Source organism: Oncorhynchus gorbuscha, linkage group LG17 (genome assembly GCF_021184085.1).
Source record: "Oncorhynchus gorbuscha isolate QuinsamMale2020 ecotype Even-year linkage group LG17, OgorEven_v1.0, whole genome shotgun sequence".
Taxonomy (NCBI): Eukaryota; Metazoa; Chordata; class Actinopteri; order Salmoniformes; family Salmonidae; genus Oncorhynchus; species Oncorhynchus gorbuscha.
Genome location: NC_060189.1, coordinates 8,404,987 through 8,418,407, shown reverse-complemented (window position 1 = coordinate 8,418,407; position 13,421 = coordinate 8,404,987). Strand labels below are relative to the sequence as shown.

The 13,421-nt window shown below is 40.6% G+C and overlaps 1 protein-coding gene across 2 annotated transcripts; it reads right to left on the bottom strand.

Annotated features, from left to right (window-relative positions):
* Nucleotides 1-4,969: 4,969 nt before the first annotated feature.
* LOC124002093 (MAPK/MAK/MRK overlapping kinase-like) lies at nucleotides 4,970-9,841 on the bottom strand. 2 transcript variants are annotated; one of them, XM_046309364.1, is made up of 12 exons: nucleotides 9,736-9,841; nucleotides 8,750-8,864; nucleotides 8,266-8,355; nucleotides 8,095-8,165; nucleotides 7,890-7,968; nucleotides 7,688-7,736; nucleotides 7,379-7,557; nucleotides 7,097-7,198; nucleotides 6,815-6,988; nucleotides 6,559-6,682; nucleotides 6,166-6,357; nucleotides 4,970-5,583 (listed from the first exon to the last, which is right to left on the bottom strand). In XM_046309364.1, exons 1-12 carry the CDS (start codon nucleotides 9,824-9,826, stop codon nucleotides 5,506-5,508), a joined length of 1,344 nt encoding a protein of 447 aa, XP_046165320.1. In that variant the 5' UTR covers nucleotides 9,827-9,841; the 3' UTR covers nucleotides 4,970-5,505. The 2 variants fall into 2 exon arrangements, with proteins under 2 accessions (XP_046165320.1, XP_046165321.1); XM_046309365.1 differs by lacking the exon at nucleotides 9,736-9,841 and adding an exon at nucleotides 9,072-9,607.
* Between the last annotated feature and the right edge of the window lie 3,580 nt (nucleotides 9,842-13,421).

Genomic DNA, 13,421 nt, shown 5'->3' with positions numbered 1-13,421 from the left:
AGGGGCGTGGATCGAAAAACCAGTCGGTATCTGGTATGACCACCATTTGCCTCATGCAGCGTGACACATCTCCTTCACATAGAGTTGATCAGGCTGTCGATTGTGGCCTGTGGAATGTTGCCCCTCAATGGCTGTGCGAAGTTGCTGGATATTGGCGGGAACTGGAACACGCTGTTGATCCAGAGCATCCCAAACATGCTCAATGGGTGACATGTCTGGTGAGTGAACATGTTGGTCCCATTTTTAATGAGCTGAAATAAAAGATTCCAAAAATGTTCCATATGCACAAGAAGCTTATTTCTCTCAAATTTTGTGCGCATATTAGTTTACATCCCTGTTAGTGAGCATTTCTCCTTTGCCAAGATAATCCATCTACCTGACAGATGTGGCATATCAAGAAGCTGATTTAACAGCCTGATCATTACACAGGTGCACCATGTACTGTGGACAGTCAAAGGCCACTTTTTAAAATGTGCAGATTTGTCACACAACACAATGCCACTCAAGTTTTGAAGGAGTGTGCGATTGGCATGCAGAAATGTCCAACAGAGCTGTTGCCAGAGAATGTAATGTTCATTTCTCTACCATAAGCTGCCTCCAATGTCATTTTAGAGCATTTGGCAGTACAGCCAACTGGCCTCACAACCGTAGGTCACGGACCATGTGTGACCACACCAGCCCAGGACCTCCACATCCGGCTTCTTCACCTGTGGGATCATCTGAGGAATGGTGGGGGATTCTCAGAAGTATTTCTGTCTGTAATAAAGCCCTTTTGTGGGGAAAAACGTATTCTGATTGGCCGGTCCTAGCTCCCAAGTGGGTGGGCCTATGCCCACTCGTGGCTGCGCCCCTATCCAGTCATGTATAATAATAATATAATATATGCCATTTAGCAGACGCTTTTATCCAAAGCGACTTACAGTCATGTGTGCATACATTCTACATATGGGTGGTCCCGGGGATCGAACCCACTACCCTGGTGTTACAAGCGCCATGCTCTACCAACTGAGCTACAGAAGGACCATGTGAAATCCATAGTCTAGGGCCTAATGGATGTATTTCAATTGACTGATTTCCTTCTATGAACTGTAACTCAGTAAAATCCTTAAATTGTAGCATGTTACGTTTTATTTTTGTTCAGTATAGTTTATTAGAGGAAATGGCTTTACATTTTGGGTGTGCAATAACTCTGACAGCTGTTAGGAGGAGAAATAATTAAAAACCTTTTATATCTAGTAAACGGAGACTCTACCCGAAAACTATATTTTTGTTTATTTTGTTTTATATAGTCCCAATGTTTTGCATGTCAGCAATCAAGTTTTCAAGATGTGTAACTTTCTAAATTAAATATACCGGCTGAATTTCTGTACTTTTAAGTTATACAGTACAAGTCAAAGGTTTAGACATCTACTCATTCAAGGATTTTTCTTTTATTTTTGCTATTTTCTTCATTGTAGAATAATAGTAAAGACATAAACAATTACATAACACATATGGAATCATATAGTAACTAAAAAAAGTGTTAAACAAATCAAAACATATTTGAAATACTTCAAAGTAGCCACCCTTTACCTTGATGACAGCTTTGCACACGCTTGGCATTCTCTCAACCAGCTTCACCGGGAATGCTTTTCCAACAGTCTTGAAGGAGTTCCCACATGCTGAGCACTTGTTGGCTGCTTTTTCTTCACTCTGCGGTCCAACTCATCCCAAACCATCTCAATTGTGTTGAGGTCGGTTTATTGTGGAGGCCAGGTCATCTGATGCAGCACTCCATCACTTTCCTTACTGATCGAATAGCCCTCACACAGTCTGGAGGTGTGTCGGGTCATTGTCCTGTTGAAAAACAAATGATAGTCCCACTAAGCACAAACCAGCTGGGATGGCGTATCGCTGCAGAATGCTGTGGTAGCCATGCTGGTGAAGTGTGCCTTGAATTCTAAATAAATCAGTGTCACCCACAAAGCACCATCACACTACCTCCTCTGTGCTTCACGGTGGGAACCACACATTCAGAGACCGTTCACCTACTCTACATCTCACAAAAACACGGCGGTTGAAACCAAAAATCTCCCATTTGGACTAATCAGACCAAAGGACAAATTTCTACCGGTCTAATGTCCATTACTCGTGTTTCTTGGCCCAAGCAAGTCTCTTCTTCTTATTGGTGTACTTTAGTAGTGGTTTCTTTGCTGCAATTTGACCATGAAGGCCTGATTCGTGTAATAAGGGGTGGCAGGTAGCCTAGTGGTTAGAGTGTTGGGCCAGTAACCATATCCCCGAGCTGACAAGGTAAAAAATCAGTGTGGCAGATGGTAGACCAAAAACAAAAATCTGTCGTTCTGCCCCTGAGGAAGGCGCAGAAAGCGAAAGCGTGGATGCCAATTTAAGGCAGCCCCCCGCACCTCTCTGATTTCAGAGGGTTTGGGTTAAATGCAGATGACACATTTCAGTTGAAGTCATTCTGTTGTACAACTGACTAGGTATCCTCCTTTCCCTAATGTTGATGTCTGTTACTTGAACTCCGTGAAGTATTTATTTGGCTGGTACAGTAAAACTGGGAACTCTAATGAACCTATCCTCTGCAGCAGAGGTAACTCTGGGTCTTCCTTTCCTGTGGCGGTCCTCATGAGAGCCAGTTTCATCATAGCGCTTGATTGTTTTAGCGACTGCACTTGAAGAAACGTTCAAAGTTCCTGAAATGTTCCGTATGTCTTAAAGTAATGATGTAATGTTTGATCTATGCTTATTTGAGCTGCTCTTGCCATAATATAGACTTGGTGTTTTCCCAAATAGGGCTATCTTCTGTATACCAGCTCTACCTTGTCACAGCACAACTGATTGGCTCGAATTTAAGAAGGAAAGAATTCCACAAATGTACTTTTAACAAGGCACACCTGTTAATTGAAATGCATTCCAAAAGTGTGCAAAGCTGTCAAAGGCAAAGGGTGGCTACTTTGAAGAATCGCAAATATATTTTGATTTGTTTAACACATGATTCCATAAGTGTTATTTCATAGTTTTGGTGTCTTCTCTATTATTCTACAATGTAGAAAAATAGTTTTAAAAAATCTGAAAAACCCTGGATTGAGTAGGTGTGTCCAAACTTTCGACTGGTACTGTATATCTTAACATGCAAAACATTTTCGGACTATATCAACAATGGACTAATGAAACAAATACCAAAATATTTTTTCTGTGTAGGGTTTTTCTTTAAGCATTTATTGTAATTATTTCTAATTTAAATCTGCTTTAAATCGTATTATTGGAATTCAGTGAGTGATCGGGGTAATAGTAAATTATTACTGTAGTGTAAGTTCTAATCATTTGAGGAAATTGGTTATATTTCTAATGCAGAAAAATATACATTAATTATATTAAAATCTTGAGTATGCATTCTTTTCTCTTGTACAAAATTCATCCAGATGTATTTTGATATACGAGATTAACGTATTAAATGCTCGAAATAAACGCTTAAAATAATCACAATGTGCAGAAGTCAGACAAAGCTGCTGTCAACTTCACAAATATTATGAAGCTCAGGAAGTCTTAGACTATGATAAAGAAAATATATATTTTGCTTACCATCAGCAATGCTTTTCTATGTGTCCCAAAAGACCCACAGTAGGACCTTGTTCCATGTGACACCTATTTAAGGGTTTAAGTGACTCCACACTAACCACAGAAGGAACGAATGGTGAAGTGAATATATTTTTTGATTGTGGTTAACATTTGACCATTTTTTTTATTCTTCATTAAAAAGGTATATTCTATTACACTTGTATTGTTACTGATTTTGTTTGTCCATTTTTATTGTAAATGTATTGTGCAGATTGATTTTTATAAGAACTTGGTGAAATGTTTTTACATTTGGGTTGTAAAGATAAGATACACATCATGAAACACACTTTCACTTTGCTTGTTCCCATACAATACGTGCTGGGATAAGTATGGGCGTACCCTGTATATGCCTTGTCATTGTCATTATGTACAATAATACCTCTGTCTCAAATGACTTAAACAGTCTGTCACGGTATTGGAAAATCTTATGTCATAGAACAAAAGGCAAAACATTCACAGAACTTACAAAATAGGTTGCTTTTTCTCAATAGTGTATACATGTTATACTCTTATGGCAATGCAGTCGTACAGGGGTAGGCAACCCTGTTTCTGATGGAACTGAAGGATTTTGTTCCAACTAGGCACCACACCTGATCAACTGAGGTAATTGATCAGTTTAGTGATATATTCAACCCACCTGGTCTTCCGGGTTGGTTAAATCAAAAACATGACGTGCATGCGGCCCTCCAGACCCAGGGGCGATACTAAAACATTGAGAGTTTATGGAGTTGGTTACTTTTGTAATTGTCATGTACTTGACTATTGCTTTGGAAGACGCAGGTGATCTAGGAAATCTACAATTTTGATTGTATCATGAAGATATGCTCTGTGAGCAACAAAAAAGAGAATTTCCAAAAATCAAATTTGATCTAGCACTGGGATACAATGCACTGTGCTGAATCAATGAACTTACCAAGGAACTAACACCTGATCTTTCAGAAGATTTGTATTAAATACAGAGTGTACAAAACATTAGGAACATAGAGTTGCACCCCCTGCTTTTGCCCTCAGAACAGCCTCATATTTCTCATTGAATGGACTCTACAAGTTGTTGAAAGTGTTTTGCAAGAATGCTGTCCCATGTTGACTAATGCTTCCCACAGTTGTCAAGTTGGATGGATGTCCTTTGGGTGGTGGACCATTCTTGATACACACGGGAATCTGTTGAGCGTGGAAAAACCGAGCATTGTTGCAGTTCCTAACACAAACTGGTGCGCCTGGCACCTACTACCATACCCTGTTCAAAGGCACTTAAATATTTTATTTTGCCCCTTCACCCACTGAATGGCACACATACACAATCCATGTCTCAAGGCTTAAAAATCCTTCTTTAACCCATTTCCTCCCCTTCATCTACACTGATTGAAGTGGATTTAACAAGTGACATCAATAAGGGATCATAGCGTTCACCTGGATTCACATTGTCAGTCTGTCATGGAAAGAGCAGGTGTTCCTAATGTTTTGTACATTCAGTATATCAGAGCTCGTCCTTGAAGTTCTGCTTTGCATGTGAGTAGTCATTTGCTCACTTTTGAGCTGTTAAGAACATGACACAACTAGTTAGGAAATGGTTGGGTTATTAACGGTCAATAGGCATCTTCTCATTTGCCTAACACTGATGACAGAGTCAAATATACTTTGTGGATTATGTTGTATTTCATGTGCCAGAATGATGACTTATACAAATGAACCCTGGTAATTATTGCTATGGGACATTCCTTTGTCCAACACCATGTTAGCATTGCTTATAAGAAAGCAGCAGGCTATGAAGTAGCTAAGTAGCTTTGTTCAACAATGTCTAACCAAATTTTTAAAAATCAGATCAGAGTATGTACAGCAGGTACAACAGGTCTGTTGAACAGCAACAGTTAAGAATTGGGGCTCTCAGTAGCCACCAGGTTTCCTATCCAGAGGAGGCATGTAGTAGGTCTTGAAAGCAGAGCAGTGGGATTCATCCCTTGGCTGTTGGGTAAAGAGAAAAAATACAGGGGTTAAAAGAAATATGAACAACACGCTATTCTATTAAGTCCTGAGGCTGTAAATCAAGGGTCTCAGAGTAGGAATGCTGATCTAGGATGTGTGTAGCTTTTTTAGATCATAATGAATAAGATTACATGGACGGATGGGGTCTGATCCTAGACCAGCACTCCTACTCTGAGATTCTTGACACATACAGCCTCAGATGTTATTTAAGATGGGCAATAAAGTCATGTCTGTACAGGACATTTTGTCGAAGGGAGTAGACATACTAGTGATTAGAGCGTTGGGGCCAGTAACCGAAAGGTTGCTGGATCGAATCCCCGAGCTGACAAGGTAATACATTTTTATTTTAAATTGGTCGTTCTGCCCCTGAGCAAGACAGTTAACCCACTGCTCCCTGAGCACCGAAGACATGGATGTCGATTAAGGCAGCCCCCCCGCACCTCTCTGATTCAGAGGGGTTGGGTTAAATGCAAATGACACATTTCAGTTGTACAACTGACTACGTATCCCCCTTTCCCATAGGGATGTCCTAAAATGTACACCGTAATACAGTGTGTTTACCTTAGTCAACCGGGAGTGGCACTTTTTTGATGTGATGGCTGGGAGGGACCCACGGTGAGTGATGGTGAGAACTGGCACTGTGCTAACAGGGTAGGTAATCTGGGGTGCAGGCACTACCACATTGAGCTTTGGTAATTCCACATGTGGGGCGTTGCGTCTGATCAGAGGCTCGGCAACGTGCTTTATGTTGTGCTGCAAAACAGAAGAAGATTATTCCATCATAAAGGACCTACCATCATAGTAGGGCAAAGTACATCCAAATTATGGAATGTTTTGTCGTTTTCCCAGTATGTAGCATATTAAGACATTTTATCCTACCTTTTATAATGTGGTTGATTACTCATAAAATGTGATGTAGGGTCAACCTTTTTAGGAGATGTGTCTGTCTCTTACCTGCCTCCTGCCCTGTCTGGCCATGCGCCGCAGGTGATCCACAGAGTTGGGGGTCCCACTGCTCTCTCCTCCCTCTACAGTCATAATGGCCCTGCGCAGACTATCAGCTCTCCTCTCCGCCAGCCTGAGACAAGGACAGGAGGAGGGAAGATCGCATTTACCATATGAATTCAATTAAATACTTTCTCACACTACACATACTACAATTATAAAACACAGTATGTCTGTTTTTATACAGTACAGTTTGTGTGCTTACCGTAGCTCTCTAAAAAATATGTGCTGTAGCGCCGCTCTTGCACCAATGCGCTCCTCTGGGTCGTAGGTCAGCATCTGGTAGAGCAATGACAGACTGGGTGCCGAACAGTTTGGGATGAGCTGAGATATTCCACTGCCTTTCCGCAGAGGGAAGTCAAAACGCATCGCCCTAGACCTGTCAAAAAATGTATGTACAACACTGTCACTGAGGACAATAGTTTCCACTGAACATACTGTAAGTCATTGGTCTTCATTACATGATAAGCGTATCTAACAAACGTACTGAGGGAATTTTTGAAGGAGACTGTTGTCAGGTGTACCCAAAACATCGTGGATCTTGGTCACCTGATCCAACTCATTGCTTCCCGGAAACAGAGGGCTGAGACTGAAATACACAAACATGCTCGTCTGTGATGTCATCAAGGCTATTTACACGACAGCAGCTGTTCACGAATGTCTGTGGCGTCGACTGTAGAGGAACACAACACTAAGGCCATAACCAAAGTCTCCTACTGGAATGGACATAAGCAGTTCTGTATCTAATTTGATGATAGATGAAAAGTACCTGATGATCTCGTAGAAAACACATCCTACACTCCACATGTCCATCTTGTGTGAGTAATAGCCGTCTGTGAGGAGGCACTCTGGGGCTCTGTACCAGCGGGTGGAGATGTACTCTGTGTGGGGGGGCTTGGAGTGCAAACTCCTGCATGAGCCAAAGTCTCCAAGTTTGAGCACGTCGTGCTATGGAAGCAACCAACCAAGTCATGGACAACATATGGTAAACAATGTAACAGTAACAGTTCTGATTTACCAAATCAGCAGGCAAGGTTTTTAGCATCATAATAAAAAGAATAAATAAATGTTGACTTACTTTGATTAGAATGTTCTCTGGCTTAACGTCCCGGTGAAAGATCCCGTTGCTGTACCAAGATAACAACACAGTACAACTGTTCAGTTTTAGGGGAAGCAACAACAAAAATAGACCCTTAAAACCCCCTCTGTGCCAGTGAAAAGGTCTGTAGGAAATGTATTTATACACGGACAAGATCCCGACTCCATATTTTCATTCTTACCTATGCATATGATCGAGTGACTTGCAAAGTTGGTACATGTAGTGTCTGATTTTACTTTCTGGCAAAGGTTGCTGCCTCCCTGCAAGTGAGACAAGTTAGGAATGCACAAGATAACTGAATGGGGAATAGAATTTGATGTGCTGTAGTTACAGTTGTGGTAGAGGTTTTATGTCATTCACAGTAACAGTTTCACTGTGTCTCTGACCTCGTATGAACTCATAGATGTTCATCTCCATCAGCTCACATATCAAGGACAGAGTCCCTGACTCTTTGTCACTGTAACACATTGAATGAATCAGACAAAAATGATCATGTTGTTGTTCAGTTGAGGCTTCGCACAAACAATTCAAAAGACAGGGACAAACATTGTACTCACAATATCAATTCATGCAGCTGAATGATGTTTGGGTGAGGGTTTAGTCTTTTCATGGCCTGGACTTCTCGCAGGTTGTTGGCCTGTTCCAGGCTGAGCAACAAACAATAAAACCATGTGGCGAAACCTGTTATTAACTCTTTAACTGACTGATAACCACCAACACGTGTTGTATTGTAGAGAACATGTATCATCATGTCAGGACTTATTTTCAAAGACAATTCACAAAATTGAGAGTAGTTAGGTATACAGGTTAAACGTTAATGTACAGGCTTAGAAAAATCTGTTCTAAAAAGCAACATTGTCCCTAGCCGAACTCAAGGTCACAGTCAGGGTATGTTGACAGTGACTTCCAGTTGGATAGGCAGGGGTGTCATCCTGCTAGCTCAAGTTTCAAGGCAAGGGTCCACACACACAGAGGACGTAGAGCAGCTCAAGGCAAACAGCAGGCAGAACAATTAAGACAGCACACCTGATAGTTAGTTACCTGCTGAGTGACTGCTTCATCGTTTTACACGCATAATATTTCCCATCTTTCAGGCTTTGAGCCTTCACCACTTCTGAAAATGTCCCTTCTCCAATTTTGTTGATTATCTTGTAATCTGCATAACAAAACAGAGTTTAGACATACAGCTAACGTGACTCTTGTAATAATTAAACAAAAAAAAAACATGCAGCTTTAGCTAGCAGCTATCTAACGTTAGCTGTATAAATATATGAGAATATGAAAAGTTGCCTGGAACAGAATTTAACATGCCACGATATTTCCTAGCCAATGTAAGGTTAGCTAACGACAGCTAGTAACGTACTATCCATTCTTCAAAGTGTTCACTGCACAGAAGTAGATTAGCCATACTAGTCCTATATTTAAATAAAACATTGCGATAATTTCATGGAACAGCCGTGTTGTGGAAAAAAGATTGCTAGTTGGCTGATCGAGATAGCTCCCCCCAAGATTGAAAGGCTGGAGAGAGAGAGAGAGAGAGAAAAAAAAACCGCCTCGCTGCTCTAGGTAGCCATGTTATCCGGTAACCAGGCACACCGCACCCTCAACTCTCGGACCTAAAAGGTGGATGATTGAAAACAATACATTTGTCTCGTTACAATGGTTACGCCTCGATCACACCGACATTTGCGAGGGATTTTTTTTTTTTTAAATGGTACGCGGCACAATTTGGATATGTGTGCAACAAAAGTTCAACATTAATAACATTCTGCTACCATCTTTGTCAAACCGTCTACGCATATGTTAGACACATCCAACGTACACAGAACGTACAGATTAGTCCTCTGTAAACGCAATAGTGCAAAGGCACACGCAGCGTTCCATTGGAAATTAATGTACTTCTGATGTCCCAAATTGCAATTGCTAAAAACACAATCGATGTGATTGAGGCGTTACAGTGGCTGGCTATCTATTTAGAACAAAAATATAAACGCAATTTGCAACAATTGGGTGGGCATAGACCCTACCCAGTTGGGAGCTAGGCCCGAACAACCGGAGAGTCAGGCCCAGCCAATCAGAAAACGTTTTTTCCCCACATAAGGGCTTTATTACAGACATAAATATTCCTAGGTTTCAGGAGGTGAAGAAGCCGGATGTGGATCCCGGGCTGGCATGGTCTACGGTTGTTAGGCCGGTTGGACATACTGCCAAATTCTCTAAAACAATGTTAGAGGTGGCTTACGGTATAAAAATAAACATGACATTCTCCGGCAACAGCTCTGATGGACCTTGCTGCAGTCAGCATGACAATTGTACACACCCTCAAAACTAAAGACATCTGTGGCATTGTGTGACAAAACTGACCATTTTAGTGGCCTTTTGTCCCCAGCACAAGGTGCACCTGTGTAATGATCATGCTGTTGAATCCGTTTTTGGGCTAATTCTGGGCTATTTTATTTCAGTTTATGAAACATGGGACCATGTGTTTATATTCATATTTTATATTTTTGTTCAGTATATACACACACACACACACAGTTGAAGTCGGAAGTTTACATATACTTAGGTTGGAGTCATAAAAACTAGTTTTTCAACCACTCCACACATTTCTTGTACACATTTCAAACTATAGTTTTGGCAAGTCGGTTAGGACATCTACTGTGTGCATGACACAAGTGATCTTTCCAACAATAGTTTACAGACAGATTATTTCACTTATTATTCACTGTATCACAATTCCAGTGGGTCAGAAGTTTACATACACTAAGTTGACTGTGCCTTTAAACAGCTTGGAAAATTCCAGAAAATTATGTCATGGCTTTAGAAGGTTCTGATAGGCTAATTGATATAATTTGAGTCAATTGGAGGTATTGTGGATGTGGATGTATTTCAAGGCCTACCTTCAAACTCAGTGCCTCTTTGCTTAACATCTTGGGAAAAGCAAAAGAATTCAGCCAAGACCTCAGAAAAGAATGTGTAAACCTTCACAAGTCTGGTTCATCATTGGGAGCAATTTCCAAACGCCTGAAGGTACCACGTTCATCTGTACAAACAATAGTATGCAAGTATAAACACCATGGGACCACGCAGTCGTCATTCCGCTCAGGAAGGAGACACATTCTGTCTCCTAGAGATGAACGTACTTTGGTGGGAAAAGTGCAAATCAATCTCAGAACAACATCAAAGGACTTTGTGAAGATGGAGGAAACGGGTATCTAAAAAAAAAAGTATCTATATCCACAGTAAAATTAGTCCTATATCGACATCATCTGAAAGGCCACTGAGCAAGGAAGAAGCCACGGCTCCAAAACCGCCATTAAAAAGCCAGACTATGGTTTGCAACTGCACATGGGGACAAAGATTGTACTTTTTGGAGAAATGTCCTCTGGTCTGATGAAAATGTTTGTCCATAATGACCATAGTTATGTTTGGAGGAAAATGGGGGGTGGGGGGGCTTGCAAGCCAAAGAACACCATCCCAACCGTGAAGCACGGGGGTGGTAGCATCATGTTGTGGGGTGCTTTGCTGCAGAGGGGACTGATGCACTTCACAAAATGGATGCCATCATGAGGAGGGGAAATTATGTGGATATGATTATCATACCTTTATTTCACAAGGAGCACAGACTGAGACCAAGGTCTCTTTTAAAGCTGGGCCCTGCTTATACATGTTTACATATACAGTTCAGGTACAATGATTAAGAAACTACACTAAACCATCACAGATAACACAAAAAATACAGCAGCAGATTGTTACATTTACACACAGGTTATTCCCCTAACAGGTTATTCTACTAATTCCCCTAACAGGTTATTCCCCTAACAGGTTATTCTACTAACAGGTTATTCTACTAACAGGTTATTCCTCTAACAGGTTATTCCCCAAACAGGTTATTCCCCTAACAGGTTATTCCCCTAACAGGTTATTCCCCTAACAGGTTATTCCCCTAACAGGTTATTCTACTAACAGGTTATTCCCCTAACAGGTTATTCCCCTAACAGGTTATTCTACTAACAGATTATTCCCCTAACAGGTTATTCTACTAACAGGTTATTTCCCTAACAGGTTATTCCTCTAACAGGTTATTCCCCTAACAGCACAAGAACTTGCATTACCTGAAACAGTTACAAGCAATAGAAAAATAAAAATTATCCAATCAATTTTTAAAATGGGCAACAGGGGGACAAGAGTCTCAAGTTTAAGTTTAGTCTGCAGGCTATTCCATAGGCAAGGAGCATAACAGGAAAAGACAGCGATAACCAACTCTGGAAATTGCATGGGCCTCAAGTGTAATCCATGTTTGAGATCTGTTTCCATGAATTATAATTATAATGTTGAGGAGTGATGATAAATCAGAAGGTAGTTTATTCAGAAGTGCTTTATAGACAAACACGAGAGCATGTTGTTCTCGTCTCATGGACAGCGAAGTCCAACCCACATTTTGATATAAAACACAGCGGTGAGTTCTGTAGCTAGCACCTGTAATAAATATAAGTGCGCAATGATAAGTAGCATCCAGTGGTTTAAGTGTTGATGCTGTAGCATGTAAATAATATCCACATAATCTATAACAGACATAAAAGTAGCTTGCACAATTTGTCTTCTATGTGTAGAGGACAAACATGTCCTGTTCCTATATATTGAAGCAACATCTCAAGACATCAGTCAGGAAGTTAAAGCTTGGTCACAAATGGGTCTTCCAAATTAACAATGACCCCAAGCATACTTCCAAAGTTGTGGCAAAATGGCTTAAGGACAACAAAGTCAAGGTATTGGAGTGGCCATCACAAAGCCCTGAGCTCAATCCTATAGGAAATTTGTGGGCAGAACTGAAAAAGTGTGTGTGAGCAAGGAGGCCTACAAACCTGACTCAGTTACACCAGCTCTGTCAGGAGGAATGGGCCAAAATTCACCCAATTTATTGTGGTAAGCCTGTGGAAGGCTATCCGAAACGTTTGACCCAAGTTAAACCATTTTAAGGGCAATACTACCAAATACTAATTGAGTGTATGTAAACTTCTGACCCACTGGGAATGTGATGAAATAAATAAAAGCTGAAATAAATCACTCAACTCTTATTCTGACAGATTGACATTAAAACTAAGTGGTGATCCTAACTGACCTATGACAGGATTAAATGTCAAGAATTGTGAAAAACTGGTGTTTAAATGTATTTGGCTAAGTTGTATGTAAACTTCCGACTTCAACTGTATATATATATATATATATAGTAAATCACACAAATTTGCTTCAGTCTTATTCTGGCTGTCTGGAATATTTAAGCAAGCACCCAGGCCATATGAATGACTGCTTAGTCACTTATCACTAACCATCCATGAGTGTGAAAAACGAGCTCTGGTTTTCACATCCTTTTATCGCTCGTTTCAGGATATGGATTTATCTAGAAACATCCACGGCAATGTTAAAGTATCAACACCTAATCTGCTGGCAGCCAAATAATTAAATAGAATGAATTGGTCATGGGATTTCTTCCCATCTGGACAGTATCATGATGCAAAGGAAAACCAGAGACTATGAGTCAACCCATCCCTTAATAAGACGATGCTGACTTAATTGATGGCTTCAATTGACCGATAATATGCAAATGAATATATGGATGACAGGAATAGCCTACATTTCCCTCAGTTGTTTCACAGATTTTTACATTTATCATTCAAGATAATGTGTGTACGTAAAAGATCAGAATCGGATC